The 23,736-nt window shown below is 34.3% G+C and overlaps 1 protein-coding gene across 3 annotated transcripts in view; it reads right to left on the reverse strand.

Annotated features, from left to right (window-relative positions):
- Window positions 1-23,736, reverse strand: part of LOC149786049 (protein still life, isoform SIF type 1-like) — a 405,626-nt gene that overhangs the window by 272,516 nt on the left and 109,374 nt on the right. For all 3 annotated transcript variants that reach the window (XM_089976333.1, XM_089976334.1, XM_089976332.1), the window contains one exon: window positions 13,944-14,065. In XM_089976333.1, coding sequence (XP_089832459.1) covers window positions 13,944-14,035 — 92 coding nt within the window. In that variant the 5' untranslated portion in view covers window positions 14,036-14,065. The remainder of the gene's footprint in view (window positions 1-13,943; window positions 14,066-23,736) is intronic.

Below are 23,736 nucleotides of genomic sequence, written 5' to 3' on the forward strand. Positions count from 1 at the left end.
TGGAGGAAGAACCCGGGAAAACCCCAGAAAAAACCACCGACCCTCGAGAAGCTACTGGCAAGCTTTCTCACATACCCACATTGGCCGAATCCGAGACTCGAACCTACTCAGAGGTGAGATGGCAGTGATCCGTAACGGAGAACGCTTTAGACCACTCGGCCACTCAGGGCCCCTTGAGTATGGTCTAAAATGCAACTTAATGAAAGAGTTCTAATCAGTCAAGACTCAAATGTATCCACAGACTGCAAAGTGGTGCAAATGTATCCACAGACTGCAAAGTAGCCACCTGCTGCAGCAATGAAGACATGCACCAAAACTTTGTTCAAGAGACTGTACAGTGTGTGCATGATATAAATGAGGGCATGGTTTGGTTTGGTGTTGTACAGCACAGCAACACAAGTAGGCTATTTAGTGCTGTGGAAATTGGTGCAAAATGCCTTGCCCAAAGAACACCACAGTAGAATTTGGATCCACACCCTTTTGGTCAAGAGTTTGGCAAATTAAACACTGAGCCAAAATGACTCATGCTTTCGCAGTCGGGGGGGGGGGGGTAGAAGGCAGAAAATGGAATAAAAGCCAAAATTTCTGCATGGGGATGAATGATTTATTGAGTGCAGCATGACAGGCATTAATTTTTTTAAATGAAGTATATATATATATATATATATATATATATATATATATATATATATATATATATATATATATATATATATATATATACGTCAAAATGACATGGATTCTTGATATGTCTACATCTGTTTTCTCAAAATGACATGGATTCTTGATATGTCTACAGCTGTTTTCTCACAATGCTATGGAATTTTGATATGTCTAAATCTGTTTTCTCAATATGCCATGGATTCTTGATATGTCTAAAGCTGTTTTCTCAAAATGACATGGATTCTTGATATGTCTAAATCTGTTTTTTCAATATGCCATGGATTCTTGATATGTCTGAAGCTGTTTTCTCAATATGACATGGATTCTTGATATGTCTAAAGCTGTTTTCTCAAAATGACATGGTTTCTTGATATGTCTAAAGCTGTTTTCTCAAAATGACATGGATTCTTGATATGTCTAAATCTGTTTTCTCAATATGCCATGGATTCTTGATATGTCTAAAGCTGTTTTCTCAAAATGACATGGTTTCTTGATATGTCTAAAGCTGTTTTCTCAAAATGCCATGGATTCTTGATATGTCTAAATCTGTTTTCTCAATATGTCATGGATTCTTGATATGTCTAAAGCTGTTTTCTCAATATGCCATGGATTCTTGATATGTCTAAAGCTGTTTTCTCAAAATGACATGGTTTCTTGATATGTCTAAAGCTGTTTTCTCAAAATGCCATGGATTCTTGATATGTCTAAATCTGTTTTCTCAATATGTCATGGATTCTTGATATGTCTAAAGCTGTTTTCTCAATATGCCATGGATTCTTGATATGTCTAAAGCTGTTTTCTCAAAATGCCATGGATTCTTGATATGTCTAAATCTGTTTTCTCAATATGTCATGGATTCTTGATATGTCTAAATCTGTTTTCTCAATATGTCATGGATTCTTGATATGTCTAAAGCTGTTTTCTCAATATGCCATGGATTCTTGATATGTCTAAAGCTGTTTTCTCAAAATGCCATGGATTCTTGATATGTCTAAATCTGTTTTCTCAATATGTCATGGATTCTTGATATGTCTAAATCTGTTTTCTCAATATGTCATGGATTCTTGATATGTCTAAAGCTGTTTTCTCAATATGCCATGGATTCTTGATATGTCTAAAGCTGTTTTCTCAAAATGCCATGGATTCTTGATATGTCTAAAGCTGTTTTCTCAAAATGCCATGGATTCTTGATATGTCTAAAGCTGTTTTCTCAATATGCCATGGATTCTTGATATGTCTAAATCTGTTTTCTCAATATGTCATGGATTCTTGATATGTCTAAAGCTGTTTTCTCAAAATGCCATGGATTCTTGATATGTCTAAATCTGTTTTCTCAATATGTCATGGATTCTTGATATGTCTAAAGCTGTTTTCTCAATATGCCATGGATTCTTGATATGTCTAAAGCTGTTTTCTCAAAATGCCATGGATTCTTGATATGTCTAAAGCTGTTTTCTCAATATGTCATGGATTCTTGATATGTCTAAAGCTGTTTTCTCAATATGCCATGGATTCTTGATATGTCTAAAGCTGTTTTCTCAATATGCCATGGATTCTTGATATGTCTAAAGCTGTTTTCTCAATATGTCATGGATTCTTGATATGTCTAAATCTGTTTTCTCAATATGTCATGGATTCTTGATATGTCTAAAGCTGTTTTCTCAATATGCCATGGATTCTTGATATGTCTAAAGCTGTTTTCTCAAAATGCCATGGATTCTTGATATGTCTAAAGCTGTTTTCTCAAAATGACATGGATTCTTGATATGTCTAAAGCTGTTTTCTCAATATGCCATGGATTCTTGATATGTCTAAATCTGTTTTCTCAATATGTCATGGATTCTTGATATGTCTAAAGCTGTTTTCTCAAAATGCCATGGATTCTTGATATGTCTAAATCTGTTTTCTCAAAATGTCATGGATTCTTGATATGTCTAAAGCTGTTTTCTCAATATGCCATGGATTCTTGATATGTCTAAAGCTGTTTTCTCAAAATGCCATGGATTCTTGATATGTCTAAATCTGTTTTCTCAATATGTCATGGATTCTTGATATGTCTAAAGCTGTTTTCTCAATATGCCATGGATTCTTGATATGTCTAAAGCTGTTTTCTCAATATGCCATGGATTCTTGATATGTCTAAAGCTGTTTTCTCAATATGCCATGGATTCTTGATATGTCTAAAGCTGTTTTCTCAATATGCCATGGATTCTTGATATGTCTAAAGCTGTTTTCTCAATATGCCATGGATTCTTGATATGTCTAAAGCTGTTTTCTCAATATGCCATGGATTCTTGATATGTCTAAAGCTGTTTTCTCAATATGCCATTGTGATTCTATCACTACTCATATTTTATTGGATTGTTCACTGACAACTAACATGACCTTTGACCTCTCAAAACAGTAAGTGTTTAATCCTCTCCACTCCCAACTACCAGTACCTCAAAAAATGATAACATCTGATTGGTTGAGTTGCCAAATTGTCTGCCTTATTCTATGTTTTGGAGGGAAGTTCTTCATCTCTGACAATTTTGATAAGAGTGTTGTCTTTGCCATTTTTATATATTAAAGCTGATCCTAAAAGAGATAGAAATTACCTTTGGAGCAAAAGCAAAATCAGATTTTTAACATTTATGCTGCATTGATTTTATTTGTTACATTTAATGATACAAAATCAATCGTTTCAAGACTTCTTTCATTTTTGTTAAATTCTGATTATTTTATTGCAAAGATTCTACATGAAACAGTCTCAATCGCCAAGATTTAGTCAGATGTGTCAAAATAGTGTCTGCTTTCATATAAATAGTTGCAAGTTAAAATCAATGCAAGTTTTTAGTGCTGTAATTAGCTGTTGTTTGTTGTTTCCGTTTGGAGACAGAGCTTCCTGTAATGCTGTGAATAATGACTTTACCATTATTCAGTCTACTTTGATTCCACAAATCGAGTAAAGATATTTTTACCAATCAGTATTATCATTATTGTCTATACTTGCTTATAAGAAGTGTCCAACTACAAACTGCACAGACTTAAATCTGCCATCACATAATCTGCCAGCAGATCTAGGTCTGTGTAGTTTGTTAGTAATCTGAAGAATAAACAAAACAGACCCTGATTTGCAGGTGCATTATGCTATGGCAGATCAGGATCTTTGTTGTTTGCAGAGTCTACTAATAAGCAACTATATTGCTGATTATTCATGGAAATAAGTGATAAGTACTTTGACCATAAATGATCTCTTGTTTTCAATTCAATTCACCAAATAATATGAATGTATATGAGTTCTATAAATCTTGTTACAGTGAATACAACAGTACTTACAAAGATAGTACCTGATTTAAAGAAATACACTTATGACCAACAATTGTCAATTTGTCACATTCCACATGTAGTTGTCTCCCTTACATTATCTCTCCCTCCATTTCATATATCACCAGAGTATGATTTACATATTGTTACAATGCATTGATATATCTTACGGTTTATACTTTGACTGTAAAAACTTTACATTTAATTTGTAATACAGGTGTCATTAGTATTCGTCTTTGCACCCATTAGAGACTGGATGGCACTGTTTTTAACATTTCCCTGAAGATCATACTGAATTTTTCTCAGCAGAGAATATAATATTTCTGCATTAGCACTACTTTGAAGGAGTGGCAAAACATGCAGGTTTGAAAAATTATCTGCAGCTATAAATGGCAGGTTGTGCTCTGCAACAACCTTGCTGAAAAATAGTTCTTGTGATTGGTCTGTCAATGATTGTTCAAACATGTTAGTTACATTTGGGACAAGCGCTCCAGTGGCCTTGTGGTTAGAGCATCCACCTCGGATGCAGGAGGTCGTGGGTTCGATCCTTGGTCAAGTCATACCAAAGATTTATAAAAATGGTACAAGCAGCTGCCTCGCTTGGTGCTCAGCATTAAGAGGTTAGTGCTAGGACTGGTCAGCCTCACTGTTTCAGGATAATGTGACTGGGTGGGACATCATGCTGCATGTCTGTGACATGATGCCCCAGTGCTAGGCATCACTATAAACCACCACACTGCAGATATCATAGCGATATGACTGATTTTTTTTTAAAGCTATGTTAAAAATCCAAATCACCCACCCACCTGCCCACATTTGGGACAACTCTGTTTTCATGCATTGGGCCAGTGCTGAGTGGTGTTGCTATGTTGTTAGATGTCGCACATTCCAGAATAACATGTCGGAACGGTGTTCACTGCCCTGCTTCACAAAATCAAACTCTGTCAACCAGGAATTCAGAAATTTAGTTTTGTTGGGCTTTGCTTGCTTCACCAATGGCCCATCCTTCCCTCATAGGTGCATTTGGACATTTTGCATAAAAATATGAATGACACTGTACTATTCTGACTACTGAAATAGCCAAGTTTTTGCAGTTTACATACAAAGTAAAATCTGACTTCAAAGAAACTCGGTTGCTGATCAGGAACTTGCCAAATATTTATTAATAAAGATGGCTTAAACATTCTCATTGAAGACAATGATCTGTAATTAATTTTGTTTGTCAACAAGCACCTCTTTGATTTACCTAACTTCATATGAATTGGTGTACTTTATATCGGCCTAATGGGCTCTCCCATAACATTGCTTAAAGGACCTGCATTTAGCTTAGAATTGTCAGCCAATTAGGTAATCCATGAAATGGAGGTTGTTTATTTCTAACCATCTTATATTTTAATTGCCTTTGTGAAGATGAACTCTATGAATTGCTTTGAGGATAGTTTACATGAGCTCTAATCAGGGCAGTATATATATGGTGGCCTCTACTGACAGGTTTGACTGTCTATTTGATGGACATTAGCAACAAAACAAAGTAAAGGGGTCAATTGTTTGGAATGATTTTGTTAGACACTAAACATACATACTTGTCTACCGAGCTGGCTGGCATAGGGATAATATCCAAAAAATGTATGGTAAAATCAGATGGCAGAAGAGGTTACATAGTCATGATTGTGGAAAGTGTATTTAATGTTGTCAACAATATACAAATATACAGCTTGACATTTTGAGCACAGTCACAAATTGATCATATGATCATGTGATCATGTAAAACTGAATATAGTCTGTTATAAACATTACACTGAGCTGCATCATTATACAAGAGGCTGCTTTTAAAATGTTGATGTGTGATTTGATTTATATTTAATGGAAATAAAATCTTATTTGTAAGCAATGATTTTCAGTTTGCAGTATAGTGTAAAACAAAATTAATTATCATAATCATTCTTTGTGGGACACAAATGTCAGCAGTAAAGATAGATTTTCATTAAGATTGTGTTTGTCAGTGGTACAGGTATATTTTCATTACAAGTGTTGTTTATCATTGGTACAGGTATATTTTCATTACAAGTGTTGTTTGTCAGTGATACAGGTAGATTTTCATTAAGAGTGTTGTTTGTTGGTGGTACAGGTATATTTTCAGTACACGTGTTGCTTGTCAGTGGTACAGGTATATTTTCATTACAAGTGTTGTTTATCATTGGTACAGGTATATTTTCATTACAAGTGTTGCTTGTCAGAGTGTTGCTTGTCAGTGGTACAGGTATATTTTCATTACAAGTGTTGTTTGTCATTGGTACAGGTATATTTTCATTACAAGTGTTGTTTGTCATTGGTACAGGTATATTTTCATTACAAGTGTTGTTTTTATGATTGGTACAAGTATATTTTCATTACAAGTGTTGTTTGTCGGTGATACAGGTACATTTTCATTAAGAGTGTTGTTTGTTGGTGGTACAGGTAGATTTTAATTACAAGTGTTGTTTGTTGGTGGTACAGGTAGATTTTAATTACAAGTGTTGTTTGTCAGTGGTATGGGTGGATTTTCTTTAAAAGTGTTGTTTTTTAGTGGTGCAGGTAGTTTGTTTTATTAAGAGTGTTGTTTGTCAGTGGTACAGGTAGACTGTTACCTTTGTAACAGGACTGGAATTTGTTCAAATATTTACTGGTTCAAATGCATAAAATTCTTCCAAACATTTTCCTTAGAATTTGCAAAATAGATTTCCAGAAGGGTGAACAACAAATATTCCATAAAAATAAGGGATTGACAACAAGCATAGAAACTTATTTACTTCTACCCACCTTATCTACCACCATAAAGTCTTTTAAAATTCAAAGAAATTTAGTATCTTTTGAGATGGCCATTATTGATACTTCAGAGTTATGTTTTTAAAAAGACTATATATATGTTTTGATTAGTTCTGGTAAGTATTTGTTCTGCCTACAAATAAACTTGGCCCTCTCATTTAAATAGACTGTTCTGGTGGCCTAAGTGGTTAGAGCATCTGCCACTGATGCTAGAGGTGATGGGTTGGAACCCCAGCTGAGTCATACCAAAGACTTATAAAAATGGTACTATCAGCTGACTTGTTTGGCACTCAGCATTAAGAGGTTAATGTTATGACTGGTTGGCCTAGTGTCAGGATAATGTGACTCTGGTGGGAGACCATGCTACATGTCTGCAGAATGATGCCCTAGCGCTTAGAGATCACTATAAACTTCCACAATGCAGTCATTGTAGCAATATGACTGCAGAATTGTTAAAGCCACAATAAAAATCAAAATCCCTGACTCAAGTTTAACACTTATGAGATGTTCACAAGACCTCCTTCACACTGGGTCCAATCCCATGGCACATGAATCCTGATATTTCACTGAAATCACAACAAACCATTATACAGCACACATCATTTTGTGCAGTACTATGCTTAGTTATAATGGTAAATATTCATCAAGTGAAACTGACACCAGCCTGCTGGTCTGATGCCAGCTAATTTCATGCCAGACTGACACAAAAAATTAGGAGTTGGTCTGTCTGGCCATTTGGATTTTAGGGTTTAGGGTATATGTAGAAAATTTAATCTATACATTGTAAATATTATCATATTAAGAAATAACAGAAGTCATGTGAAAAAGAAATCCAATCTGCTGGGAAGGGAAATAACTTGCATAAAAATAGTCTGTATACAATAGATGCTTGCATGTTATAAACTCATTTGCATCTATGTGATACCTGATGAGGCATACTACATCACCACCTTGATGTCTCACACCTGGAAAACTCACACACCTGTTTACAACATGGAGTCAGGTGTGGATTCCATTTTTTAAACTAGAAAATACAAACAACTTTGGCTCCTAACTGTTCAACTTGAAGAAAATTGCAATAAAAATTGGTAAATGAAACTTTGATTCATTCTACCTGGAAATTTGAATCAACACCATGAAATTCTGAGCATTTAATATGAAGTTATATATTTTATTAATTTCTTTCAAAATAACAATCTCAGTACACTGTAAATAACAATATTAAAAAAATTTCACTAATGCCTACTAGTGGCAACACTTTAATAAATAAATACTAATTAAATAAGTTTTGTCAAGTGAAATTTGTATTTATGTTCTATGTTTTGATTAGGTTTCAGTGTAGTCATCATAAATGCAATATGCCCTCTTGTATTCAATGTGAAAAATGTCAGTCTATTGTCACAACCATGTCCATGAGTGTTTCTGTGAGAACCTCATTAAGTGCTGACCTTGTTTTGATTTCCAACTTGTGGAAATATTTATTTTATTGTTAGAATCAATTAAAAGTAGACCCAATTTGTATTATCACCTTGATTACAGCTTTTGTATCAACTCAAATAAAGGAGAACTTAAAAGGCATGCAAATCCAACATGCATAAAAACTAGAGGTTATGGTTGTGTTTCAGGTCAACTCATTTCAATTGATCAATCCAACACTGTTATAAAGATTACAATGCAAGTAATATAATTCAACTACCTTAAATAAGCCTATTCATTCACAAATGTGACCAAAGATTTAGAGGCAACCGAGCAAAATAAGTACCTGATGAATAAAAAGCTTTGTTTCGCAGATACAGTTCATTATGGAGAAGTGAGTTCCTGAGTTTGTAGTGAACTTAAAATTCCTTATCTGGCTCTCAGAGATTTTCTCAAAGACGAAAAGAAGTATTCACTACTATTTGCAACGAAATCATGTCATCAATATATTACTAAGCGAACAATAATATTTTAAAACAAGAATTTGGATGTTGACATTTGTTTCCTGAATTGAATGTCCCTAGATTTTAAAAAAAGGAATCTTGTTTTGTTATGACTTAACAACAACCAATGCAATGACAATGCAACATGTTTTTGAGTACAAGTATTGGTTATTGAAACCTCTTTGAGAATATTGTCATTGATCTTTCTGGGTATCTTGAAAATTGAGGTAATTTATACAAAAAAACAAACAACTTCATTAGAAAAAGATCTTCATTGACAATTATTCCCAATATGATTATAAAAAGAATATTCCACTATTAAACAGCACTGCCCCCACCCCCCACAATTTTCTTGATGTCCAGCAGGGATAGCAACCATTTCTTGATTTTGTGTATGTTCCTTGGTAACTTGCACCCTCAGTTATAGTGCAGTATATGTTTTTGGACCCTACTGTGCACAACTTATCAAGGAGGATAATTCTGACTTCCAAAACATGGAGAGGTGTTTGGATGCATTGAAGCTACCTTGACTAAAAAACCAAAACCAGACAAAAAAGAGAGCTATTCCAAAGAAATACAACATTGTAAACAAACAAAAGCAATATTTTAAAAAAGTAATTAGTATACAGGATGCATGCTAAAACCATGACAATGCTGTTAAAACATCAGCTACATTTAGCTGATTTGGATGCATTTTAAGCACTCCATTGCTGGAACTCATTTTCTGCAGACATAGTTTCATTGATAGCTGTACTGTCCATACCATAGCTTTGTCTTTCTGCAGACAGAGTTTCATTGATAGCTGTACTGTCCATACCATAACTTCATCTTTCTACAGACATAGTTTCATTGATAGCTGTACTGTCCATACCATAACTTCATCTTTCTACAGACAGAGTTTCATTGATAGCTGTACTGTCCATACCATAACTTCATCTTTCTACAGACATAGTTTCATTGATAGCTGTACTGTCCATACCATAACTTCATCTTTCTACAGACAGAGTTTCATTGATAGCTGTACTGTCCATACCATAACTTCATCTTTCTGCAGATGGAGTTTCATTGACAGCTGTACTGTCCATACCATAGCTTCATCTTTCTGAAGACGTAGTTTCATTGATAGTTGTACTGTCCATACCATAGCTTTATCTTTCTTCAGACATAGTTTCATTGATAGTTGTACTGTCCATACCATAACTTCATCTTTCTACAAACAGAGTTTCATTGATAGTTGTACTGTCCATACCATAGCTTTGTCTTTCTGCAGACATAGTTTCATTGATATTTGTACTGTCCATACCATAACTTCATCTTTCTACAAACAGAGTTTCATTGATAGCTGTACTGTCCATACCATAGCTTTGTCTTTCTGCAGACAGAGTTTCATTGATAGCTGTACTGTCCATACCATAGCTTTGTCTTTCTGCAGACATAGTTTCATTGATATTTGTACTGTCCATACCATAACTTCATCTTTCTACAAACATAGTTTCATTGATAGCTGTACTGTCCATACCATAGCTTTGTCTTTCTTCAGACAGAGTTTCATTGATAGCTGTACTGTCCATCATAGCTTTGTCTTTCTGCAGACAGAGTTTCATTGATAGCTGTACTGTCCATACCATAGCTTTGTCTTTCTGCAGACAGAGTTTCATTGATATTTGTACTGTCCATACCATAACTTCATCTTTCTGCAGAGTTTCATTGATAGTTGTACTGTCCATACCATAACTTCATCCTTCTGCAGACAGAGTTTCATTGATAGCTGTACTGTCCATACCATAGCTTTGTCTTTCTTCAGACAGAGTTTCATTGATAGTTGTACTGTCCATACCATAACTTCATCCTTCTGCAGACAGAGTTTCATTGATAGCTGTACTGTCCATACCATAGCTTTGTCTTTCTTCAGACAGAGTTTCATTGATAGCTGTACTGTCCATACCATAGCTTTGTCTTTCTGCAGACAGAGTTTCATTGATAGCTGTACTGTCCGTACCATAGCTTTGTCTTTCTGCAGATAGAGTTTCATTGATAGCTGTACTGTCCGTACCATAGCTTTGTCTTTCTGCAGACACAGTTTCATTGATAGCTGTACTGTCCTTACCATAGCTTCATCTTTGATGGCTGCATCTAGATCTAATGCAGCTTCCACACAAGAGTATGCTTTTTTATTTTAAACTCAAAAATTGTCTCATGTGGTCGAGGGGAGGGTGAGAGAGATGGGGGCAGTGCATGTGACCCAAATAAAGTGACACTGTAAAATTGAGAATAAGTGACCTACTATTGCAGTGACTCAACATTCAAATCGGAATAAAAGAAAATAAAATATTTGTTCAATCTGAATCATATGATACACTTCCGAAGAATATAAATTCTGTCTGACACACACATACACACACACACACACACACACTTTAAAATTCTTTTGACACTGAAGTACATTATTAACTCGAAGTTGATCTTTGCTGCTATAAATAGTTCATTAGAGTGTTTGATGTTGATCTTTGCAGTCATTTGAGACTGGATGGTACTTTTATTAAAAGATATTGTTGAATTCTTCTCAGCCATTAAAATGCTCTTACTACTTCTGGATAATGTTGTGAGGGAGTGTCGTGCTTTATTATCACTCAACTTCTTAATTATATGGCTTACCAGGAACTAAAAAATGAAAGGCAGATCATAGTTACTATACAACAGAACAGCAGAAAAAACTTCAGCTCTAGAGACATGGTCTGACAATGATCGTGAAAACTCTGCATTTGTACTTTGTCATGATGCTGAGTCAAGTTACTATGAATGTGATATAGTCCGTAATGACCTATATCAATAATGTGTTTGAAGTACATGCAAAGTATACACACACACACACTTGCTGCTGTGCTTCACGAAGTCAAACTCTGTCAAGCAGGAGTTCTGAAATTTAATTTTCCTGGGCTCTGCTCACTTCACCTATGGTTCATACTTCCCTACATTACCACTGCATGTCAACATTTTGTCTTTAAATACAAAATCACACTTCCAAAGTAATCTTAACTGTATCGTTCTAACTACTGCAATAATATCATGTTTTCCATTTTATGTCTTCAGTAACATCTGACTTCAAGGGAATGTTGCTGCCAATTACAAACTACTGCTGATTATGAACTCGCCAATAATCTTTAATAAAGATGGATTATATATCCCCATTTAAGGCAAAAGTGTAATTTTTATTTCCTCAACATGCATCTCTGATTTACATCACTTCAAATGAATTGTAATTTTCCACTTCATGCAATTTACTTATGCAAATTAATCTAATTGGCTCTCCCACAGCAATGCATAAAGGTCTAACAAACACAAATCACCCATAATATTGTCAGTCATTTAAGTAATGGTGTTATGCATATTAAATTTGCATTGTTTGATGGCTTTTTTCATGATTATATGTTATCATTATCTGTAGTTTGAACCTGACCTTTGTCCAAAATCAAGTTAACACATTAACCCCTGGTGACGAGTTTACGTGGCAGGAGGTAGTAGCCTACTGCTGAGCTCTGTAGTGGCATGATCATGTAGTAGAGAAAGGTAGACAGATGTAGCTCTACAATGATACCAAATAATCTGGAATTTCTAGTTACACTACAAAATACAGAGGGAAAACCTCATTTTTTGGACCCGATTTTTTTCTACCAAAAATTCACCCGTGGTCAGAATCTGATTTTGTGACTGGATTTTAGACTTTTTGGTCTCAGTTCTAAGGCAGACCAGTATGAACTGCAAACAGACAGATGAACCTTTGCAAAAAATAGGATAAGATGGGCATTTTGGAATAAAGAGTGGTCATGATACGAAAATAATAGGTTCGTTAAGCAAAAAAAAAAAAGAACTCCAACTTTTACCCTTCTGCTCATGTGCGAGCCAAATAGCCAAGAAAAACAATGTTTCTAACTCAACTAGTCATTAGGTTATTGGAAAATCACCTGGAAGTTGATGTCTAAGGATGAATTCAGAAATAGCTTTCAAAATGTGTTTCTACTCGAATTTCAGATGAAAACAACAAAATCTTCCAAGGTTTAATGTGTTAACAGTGTACCTGACCAGTGACATATAGTTTGTAAACAACATAATACATAGACAATATTTCTCTATGAGTATAAATTAAATATTCAGATCACTAATAATTATAAAAATGCTTACTTTAGCTTGAGTTAAAGATAGTTTTGATTCTGACCCTGGAAACATTCAGAGAGGAAATTTCCCATTAAGTTGTCAGTGTATTCAAGAAAATGGTAATTGCAACCTAGGTCAAGCAGAAGGGTATATGAACTTGTTTACATTAGGATTATTCATTCTTGCCTAAACATCCCAAGAAGAACTGGTCTTATTCTTATGTTCAGTTTTTAATTTGGGTGTATTTATTTATTTAAATTATTATTCACTGAAATTACAAAATGCTGAATAATATTCTTGGAGTAAAACATTAATCTGGAATTACAGTAAATTCAGACAAAGGCATTTTGGATTATATAATTGTGATACATCAAAATACTGTTAATATATCACCACATTCCAGGACAGTGGTACATTAGCACATTCAAGACTACAGGCACATCAACACATTCAACATTGGAATTTATCTGGAATACCACTTCAATTCAATTGACACTTTTTACATTCTGACTTGCGATAGAACATTTAGGACTATTTGGGATTTAATTCACAATATTGTGAGTTCTTCTTAAATTTTCACTTTGTACTCCAGAGAAATAAATTATTTGTTGAGTTTTACAAAACTTTTGGTTTTCATGCTTTTATTTTACATAAAGACCACATAGTCATAACAAATGGGTGGAGTGGTGGTTGTTTATTTCTCACCACCTTCATCTTTTAATCATCTCTATGCCATTTAATTATATATATTGTCCAATGATGACAGTTTTCCATGAGCACTGTACATGCTATTATGTGCATCACTATGGTTACTGTTAAAACAGGCAATAATCTTTAGACATAATATCACAATGTCAAGAAATGTCTCTCCCTCTTTCTTTTTTCAAAAAAATAAGATTGATCAGAAATCATTAATGTCAGAATTTGGGAGTAAATTGTTGTTTTTCATGCTACACACTATGATGTGGCAAGTATGTAGAAAGGCATGTGCAGCAAGAAAATTCATTTTTTTAAAAATACTGAGAGACAATAGAACTTGTTATTTCTTGTTAACTGACTGAAATAATTATGAGATTTAAATGAATGCAGGATGGTTACCTGAGAAGATGTGAGTCCTTTCTGATATGCCATGGGTAGTTGTCAGGTGGGTAGGATTTCTTCAGGAGGGGGGCACACAACTTGTTGCCCATTTTTATTCATTCCTCAAAGCAATCAAACATCTGAAAGAAAAAGATTTAAGATTAAACTGTCCTTGTAATTACCTAATGCAAAATGAAGATGTCAGCACTAGTCGCCTGTATTTGTCTGGACCTAAGATCATCAATACAGAGTGAAGGAAAAGACAAACCAAGTGGTTGATGTAGGTCACAGTTACTTTTTTTTAAATATGGTCATGCTGTACTTCTCAGGTTGTATGCTCATATCATGTTTAATGAGTGTATATGGTTTCAAAAATGTAACCTAAACATCTAAGTGGTACATAATCACTGAAAGTTATAACATGGTGGCCTACTTATGAAATCATGGTGCTGTACTTATCAAGATACATTTACAAACCTTGTATCATGTGTGTACAACCAAAAGTGTCCATGAAATTCATCTAAACAGGAAAATTTTATATAATTAGGTCATGATCATCTGCTTTTGATATGTTGCTGTAACATTCTTGAAGATGCTACAGAGACACATTGTCATGACTAAATGGGAAAAAAATGACTCAGAAGATGACCTAATTCTAAAGGTTTACTTGATTATTTGAGCATTAAAAGTAGGTCACAGTAGCCAACTTTTGAGATGGTGTTGTAGTATCTTTCAGTATCTATGCTCTGAAAAAGTTTAATAACTGTATAAGCAAACAGAATTTAAGAAATTGACCTAAACATAGAAGAAGTACATTTGTAAACAACAATGCTAACAGCAACAACACCAAAAGCACAGTAAGTATTAGCACTTGAAAACTATACAGGATATTAGCCAGATAGCAGATGACCTCTACATGAAATTGATTACATACATTCTGTGTCTTCCAACTATGCATATATTTTGACAAAACAAAATAAACTTGATCTATGTCTCCCAGGGATTGAACACGAAAAATACCCCTCCTTGCACATTGTTTCCATGGTAACATTTTTGTGACAGAATTAAAAAACCAAGTTCTTATAATCAAACCAGCAATAAGAGCAAAACATTATAAAGAATGACCTCTGGTTCTCACAGACCTGTCTGGTCAAAGGTACTGTAATACTCATGCGATTTTTCTCTATGCATTGCAATAGTGGTGGAGAGAACATGGAGAGGACTAAGAAAATGTTTGCCAAACATCTCTCCGCATCTGACCAAGCTGCTACAACTTCATGCAAAAAAAGGCTCTGTAAACCATATTTTTGCATGAAGTTGCATCTGCCAGTCACCATGGAACTGGGAATGTGCTGATAAAATTAGCTTTAACAATTTTTCAGTCATATCGCTACAATGTCTGCAGTGTGATAGTTTATTCTTATGTCACTTGTTTAGGCTTGAATAAACAGTAACACAAGAAAGAATGAAAACAACAAGCTTTGAAAAATACAATAAATACAATAGTTTATTTCCCTGGAAAAATTCTGTAAAAATGGAAAAAATATGAACTTATGGTTTTATAGAATCAAATCCAAAAACAATCCAAAAATAATCTGAGAATGAAATTTTAGTAGTCCTAATAGCAAAATGTTCTTCTGATTTCACGTTCGAATCCCGACGAAGAATCCAAGATGGAAGATGATAATATATGCTTCAATCTGTACTGTTGAAGTCCACAGTTCCTTGTAGAAATAAAAATTATCATTCTGGTTTCTGATAGCTGAATAAATTTTTATAAAAAGACTGTTCTTGTTCCACAATATTACATGAGCACATGTATTTTCCAGAAAATAACAGAATGAATCCTTTTGAATCCATGTAGTTTCAAATAACTCCAAACCAAGTAATCTGAATTAACTCCAAACAGCACAACATACAACAGTTTAACAGCCCAACTTCTACTGAGATTAATTTTCCAAAACAATGGTTATATAGGCTTTCTAAAACGTAAACAAGGGTCATGTGATCATCTTCTGGAAGTTTATAGAAGCAAATACTTGTTACAGATCACATTTACCCAGTGTGACCCTGATGAAAACCAATCATTTTTACTCTAAGAAATAAAAAAAATAAAAAATTGTTTATATCTTAATGACAAAGTTCCATCATGACCTTGGAAACAACCAATCATTTTAAAATAAAATAGAACATGTTTATGAAGGTTGCTACAAATTCTGAAACAAGGTCAGGATTTAGAACAACACCTGGTGTTTATAAACTAACAGTCAAGGTCAAACTATTTTCTAAAGAAAAGTATCATCTCAAGTGAATAAATTTACATTACAGTATCATGTAATGAAAAATATTTTTTTTTAAACTGACAAAGAATTAAATTGAAATAAATATATATTAAATCAGATATAATTAAATAAAATATGCATAACAATTTAGTGATGTCTAGCACTGGGGCATCATGCCACAGACATGTAGCATGATGTCCCACCCAGTCACATTATCCTGAAACCAGGCCTACCAGTCCAAACAATAACCTGAGAGAAAGAGAGAGAGAAAGAGAGAAGGTGCACAGTGGGTTTCTAAGCTATCAACGTGGCTGCCATCATTAATTAATGGGCATGTTTTATTTCTATTTTTGCAAAGAACATTTTAGTTAACAATAACACAAGGCCAATTATGCTCCAACTTTACTAACACTTACAGCATGCATAAAATATGTAAATTTCATTTATTTTGTGTGTATATTTGTTTATAATCATATCTTATCAGAATCATAGGCAACTTCTGTATAATAATAAAATTAAGAATATTGACAAAAGATGTAAACTGTGATATATACATCACTCCCACATTTTTAGTGGTCTTGGATAGCTCACAAAACTGGTTACAACAAGGCTGCAATTATCAACCTCATGAAATTTGGAACTGTTAATAAGAAATAATGTATTTTAAATTTTTTTATTAGAAATTGTTTTCAAAATATGCTGCAAATTACATTAAACAATGAAATATTGATAAATGAAAATGTTGGCAATACTCCTGGTGAAAAGCTTTGAGATTTAAATGTCAGTTAATAATTCTTATCAAGTGAATTTCATCACTTTCAGTTTTATATTTTAATTCAGTTTCACTATAATCATCATAAATGTGGTATGACCTCTTCTATTCAAATATAACAGTGTTAATCAACCATGCAATTGTTTGCATAGTTACAATCAATTAAAAGCAGACCTTATTTGTATTATCACATTAATTATGTCCTTTGTTTCAAAGGAAGCAGAAAAAAAGTAAACCTCATGAAAATCCTACCTGCAAAAGAACAAGTATTAACAGTCATTTGTCAAATCGACACACTTCAATTGACCAGTTGAAAACTGTTTTAAATATTATTACACATGCAACATCATTTAAGTATGTAACATTCCAAAGCGGTTTATCCGAATCAATCATAAAAGCCACTAACAACACCAAGGGAACCAAATGAAAGGCATATTCGATACAAGAAAATCTTAGATTTCATCATAGGGAATGAGATCATAAATTTGAAGCAAACATAAAATTCCCAAGATGGCACTCTGAGGCTTGCAGAAATTTCATTATTACTTGCAGTCAAATCACAGCATAAATATATCACTGATATAACAATAAAACTGAAGACAATGTAAGTATAGATGCTATTGTTTCTCTAAACAAATGTTGATCATTTTTGCCCAGAACAATTTTGTTCTCTCTGAATCAATGACAATGCTAGAATGTATCCACATTCAGATGCAAAAAAGCAGTGATGTAATAATGTAATGTTTTCACATGTGAAGAATCTGCTGTGTTTAATGATCTTTCAAAGGTTAGTTATTTGGAAAGTAAAGATAATCTAAAAGGATCAGTTACTCATACCCTCGCTTATGCTGAGAGCTCTGTATTGGAAACTATTATTTACAAGTTATCAAGGGAGAGATACATTAGAATAAAGTCTAAGAACATCTTGACATACAAAATCTCTTGGAATGCAAGTTTGCTAGTCATAGGAAAAAGCTGAATGCAGAGGGATAGAAGTCGACTGGAGTATGATTAATTGATGCGGTAAATACGGTAATTGTATATCATGCATATTGGTAATTCTTGTACCATTTATACTCCCTTATAAGACGAGTCCAACTGAAAACTGCACAGACCCAGATCTGACATCACATACTGCACCAGCAGATCTAGGTCTGTGCAATTTGTCAGGAGCAATCAAAAGAACAAGCAACATTGACCCTGATCTGCAGGTGCATTCTGTTATGGCAGATCATGATCTTTGTTGCTTGCAGTTTGACTTGACTTACAACCAAATATAGATGGTATTCCTTGTGTGTGTCGGAGGGGGAGATGGGGCAGATTGTGAGTGGCTGCTGAAAATTGGACACTAAGTTACAGCTAAAACTGAATGTTAAAGAAAACTGGACACTAAGTTATAGCTAAAACTGGACACTAAGTTGCAGCTAAAACTGAATGTTAAAGAAAACTGGACACTAATTTACAGCTAAAAATGAATGCTAAAGAAAACTGGACACTAAGTTACAGCTAAAACTGAGGAATGGAGAGGCATGTGTGTAGAATTACTCAAGACAGACAATTACATGGTTGTGCTTAATTTTTACTAAAACTATGGACAAAAGGTACAAATCTGTGATATTGTACTGGATGTTTTTGTGTACATCTGCTGAATTGTAATGCACACATGATTCAATGTACATTTGGTTTAATTTGGTGTTTTACAACACAGTAACAAATGAATTCAAGGTAGGGTCAGACAGGTTGTCTAGCTCTTTTTCCCCTCCCCCCAAGTAAATCTCTTGATATCCCAGTGGTCAGCCTGATAGTTTTGCCTTCTAGGTTATTAGTGCTGTGGCAATAGAAGAGTCTGCTACCATGGCGTGTCCCTGATCAAGACACTTTACATATTTTCTTGCCTTAGAAACAATGAACAAATTAAAATTTCAGATTAATTATGACCCACAGTAGAGTAGATTACATTGCTACACATTTTTCCAATAAACAAGTAAAGTAAATAAATTAGATATTGACATAATATGAGAAAGAGAGACAGACATAGAGACAGAGAGTGAGAAAGACTGGGTTTCATTTTGGACACCGATTTTTGTCCAATAGGACATTCTAAAGTAAATGGTTTTGTGTTACATAAATGACACTCAGTTCCCATGCTGGCATTTTGAAATTGTTATCTTTTGAAGTTAATTCTTGTCAATATTTGCTAACAGTGTTGCCAATGGCTACTGCATTGATTTTTGTGAAGATCCACTGAAATTAATTCCCTGTTACACTAACCATGCCATAGGTCCTAATACAAAAGAACCTAGCTGTTTAAAAGTTGTGTATTAAACAACCTCAACAATGTGCTGAAATTTATGGTAATGTATCTATATATTGCTCACATTGCTTCAGGACAAATTACATAGTTCAATGAGTGTGAATTCAGTGTTTTTTCTTGACTTTTTAAAAATTCTTAATTAGCAGTGGTTGTCATTTGGAATTTAATTGTCTGTATCTCATCAGAATACTCTTCCCTAATGTAACAATGAGATAAATCTGTGACATTCAAGAAAAAGTGCATGACGCATCTCTCATCAGGTCAGTTTACAGTAGCATTGAAATAAATCTGTGACATTCAAGAAAATGTGCATGATGCATCTCTCATCAGGTCAGTGTAGCAATAAGATAAATCTGTGACATTCAAGAAAAAGTGTATGATGCATCTTGCATCAGGTCAGTGTAGCATTGAGATAAATCAGTGACATTCTAGAAAAAGTGCATGATGCATCTCTCATCAAGTCAGTGTAACAATGAGATAAATCAGAGACATTCAAAAAAAAGTGCATGATGCATCTCTTATCAAGTCAGTGTAGCAATGAGATAAATCTGTGACATTCAAGAAAAAGTGCATGATGCATCTCTCATCAGGTCAGTGTAGCAATAAGATAAATCTGTGACATTCAAGAAAAAGTGCATGATGCATATCTCATCAGGTCAGTGTAGCACTGAGATAAATCTGTGACATTCAAGAAAAGTGCATGATGCATCTCTCATCAGGTCAGTATAACAATGAGATAAATCTGAGACATTCAAGAAAAAGTGCATCTCTCATCAGGTCAGTGTAACAATGAGATAAATCAGAGACATTCAAAAAAAGTGCATGATGCATCTCTCATCAAGTCAGTGTAGCAATGAGATAAATCTGTGACATTCAAGAAAAAGTGCATGATGCATCTCTCATCAGGTCAGTGTAGCAATGAGATAAATCAGAGACATTCAAGAAAAAGTGCATCTCTCATCAGGTCAGTGTAACAATGAGATAAATCAGAGACATTCAAGAAAAAGTGCATGATGCATCTCTCATCAGGTCAGTGTAGCAATGAGATAAATCTGACATTCAAGAAAAAGTGCATGATGCATCTCTCATCAGGTCAGTGTAGCAATGAGATAAATCAGAGACATTCAAGAAAAAGTGCATCTCTCATCAGGTCAGTGTAACATTCAAATGTAGAAAATTGAGTATGAACAGTGTCTAATCAGGTCAGTGTAGCAATGAGATAAATCTGTGACATTCAAGAAAAAGTGCATGATGCATCTCTCATCAAGTCAGTGTAACAATGAGATAAATCAGAGACATTCAAGAAAAAGTGCATCTCTCATCAGGTCAGTGTAACATTCAAATGTAGAAAATTGAGTATGAACAGTGTCTACTTTCCAATGATCATGAAGTAAACTTCTTCGGCTACAGTGCTTAAACTGAATTGAAATCGCACATTTAACACAAATATAAGTCTTGCATAGAAACAAACCTAAATAGAAATGTATTGAATATACAAGACCCTTGTAAAATGAATACTACATTGCTACACTGATACCTTAATAAGGTATTCAGATGTCAATCAATAATGTCTATCATTACCCCCTCTGAGGTGGAGGTGCGCAACATGTGCCTGCTGTGTTATGCTGATGAGCTGGTTACAGTTCTTAGCGCTCCACCACAAGGCTTCAATGTGGAGTGAGCATGGAGAGATTAACTGGTCCACTGTCATGGGTGGAGAAATGAAAAATCATGTGTGCTGTACTATAAATAATAATCCATATTTTGATCCCATGAAATGAAAAATCGTGTGCTGTACTATAATAATCCATATTTTGGTCCCACAGTTTCCGTCACTGCTACTTCTCTTCTCCCATAGATATAAGTAAGTCAGATAATCTACGAGCTGCTACAATTTGGCCTGACTGACCTCTGAGACAATATCTAGATCACACAATCCAATGAACAATGGATTCATCACAGAAGCTCTGTGGGCTAAGAAGCACACCAATACAGTCAATGGCAATTTACCATAAATAAGCATTACCTCATGCCAAAAAAATATCAAAATATTGGCAGAGAACAAAGTGTCTGGCCATTACTACATTTAACTATACCATCTGAATAAATGTCAACTGCCTGCCTGCACTCGGATATTATAATTGAGCCAGGCTTTGGTTGTTTGCATATCAACATTAGCTATTGTTGTGACTTCCCATAGTCATGTGAATTAACACTTTAAGGCAAAAATCCTGTCGCCCCTAACTTGGCACCAAGGGCAACAGGTTTTTTGCCACAGAAATCAAAAGTGGTTCATCAAATTTGCCATCTGCTTCAGGGAAGTGGAGTTATAATCAATGTCAAAATGGCATGACAGTCATTGGAGCATGTATCTACCTTCAAACTGTATCGAGCAGACCCAGAATGTCTATCATATCAATGATCAAAGATCAGGGTTAATAATCTTTTAACTGAAATCACAAGCAGTTCAATGAAAAGTGTGTACAATGACCAACTGGGTATTTGCAATGGTAGATCTTGATCCACACTGTTCACAGTCTGGTCACCTGGTAGACTTTATATAGTGGTCATTCACTCTATACAGCTCTTCAATATATTGCTGATCTTCCTATAACATGGAACTGATACAAATTATATAGTGATCCCTCACTGTAACACAATTAATATACCATGGCCTCTCTTATAACATGGATCTGATACACATTAGATATGTGATACCTCACTATAACACCCTTAATTTAACACTGCCTCTCTTATAAAATGGAATCGATACACATTTTATAGTGATCTTCACTATAATACCCTTTATTATATCACTGCCTCTGTTATAACAGATCTTATACACATTACATATGTGATCCCTTACTATAACACCCCTTAATATACCATGGTGTCTCTTGTAACATGGATCTTGTACACATTATATAGTGATCCCTTACTACAAAGTCACTCAATATACTGCTGATCCATTGATAACACTAGAATGACCAATCCCATAAGCTGGTCAAATTTAGTTTTATTATTGCTACTTAATTTATTTTGGGTCTTGGCTGATAAAACCATAAATAACATTATTTTACATCATTAAATACTGTTTTTAATTTTCCATTTACTACCAGGGCACAGCCTTGTTGGAACATTCTCCATTAAAAAGACCACTTTACATATAACACATCACCTGTATGGTTCACATGAACAGCAGTATAATGAGGGTTCTTTGTAGGTGATCGAGTATGATTGGTACTTACATTGCTTGCATGATTGGTACTTACATTGCTTGTATGATTGGTACTTTCATTGCTTGCATGCAGAGTAATGTAAATCTGTGTTGTCAGCAAATATGACCCATTTGTATGCAAGGGCTTGGTTAAGTAACTAAAGAAAAACTAAATTTCTGACTAGGAATCATTCCAGTGTTGCTATGGAAACAGAAATAAATACAACAAGGCAAGCACTATCTTGAGTTGCTGTGCTTGTGTTACAACTATTAAATCTTCATATTCCAACTGATGAAAACAGGAACAGAACTGTCAAGATCTTGTCAGATGAAACAGAAATAGATGCAATTTAGTAATGATATAAACAAAAACAAATGAGTGAGCATCTATTCTCAGATAACAAGAAATACTTTATCTTGGTTAGCAATGATTATGTAAACATTATTTAAAATTTGCAATCGGGGTGGAGAAAATGGTGAAAGGTTTGTTGAAAATTAAGTGGGGAGGACAGTGCAAGACACAGTGACATCACAACTGCCCAAACAATTTCCGCAATGGGGGGGGGGCAAGTAAAATGTGGGGGCCAAAATTACCATCAAATATACACAATCTTGGGGGAGGGTAGGGGCCAGAATTTCTTGCTTTTTCACTGGGAAGAAGTTGAAATTTAATCCAAAATAAGAAGATTTACAACACTGAACTTAAAAGAAGGCTTTTTATCAAACAGTTAATCACTAAGAACATTTGGATAGTTATAATATTTCCAACTAGTGAAAAGCAGGCTATTTTTGATGTCCACTAGTATATTTCATATGAATACATGCAGAATATCACTAGGAAGAACTTCTATTTCCTTCAGCAAGCAATTTACTGGCATGCCAAAATTGTAATTTTCAAAATGGTATGTTGCTAGCATCAATTTAGAGCCCTGTATAACCCTGGTGAACCTAACTTTATTTAAATGCATTAAAATTTATTTCAATGCATCATTTATAAAACTGTTAGACTTATTGGGTTAGATCTTTCAAATGAGCTGCCATTTGAAAAATAACTCATTAGCACTGACACAAAATATATTGGTACATAACTTCAAATTCATTTTGAAAAGGGGAAAGTTTAGCAGTAACTTGCAATTTTTATAAACTGGTTCCACTGAATATTATAAAAAAGAAACTTATAAAAATCTTTCGCTGAGCCAACAATGGACCATCAGATGGACACAATT

Source organism: Sinohyriopsis cumingii, chromosome 12 (genome assembly GCF_028554795.1).
Source record: "Sinohyriopsis cumingii isolate HCF-2022 chromosome 12, ASM2855479v2, whole genome shotgun sequence".
NCBI classification, from domain to species: Eukaryota; Metazoa; Mollusca; class Bivalvia; order Unionida; family Unionidae; genus Sinohyriopsis; species Sinohyriopsis cumingii.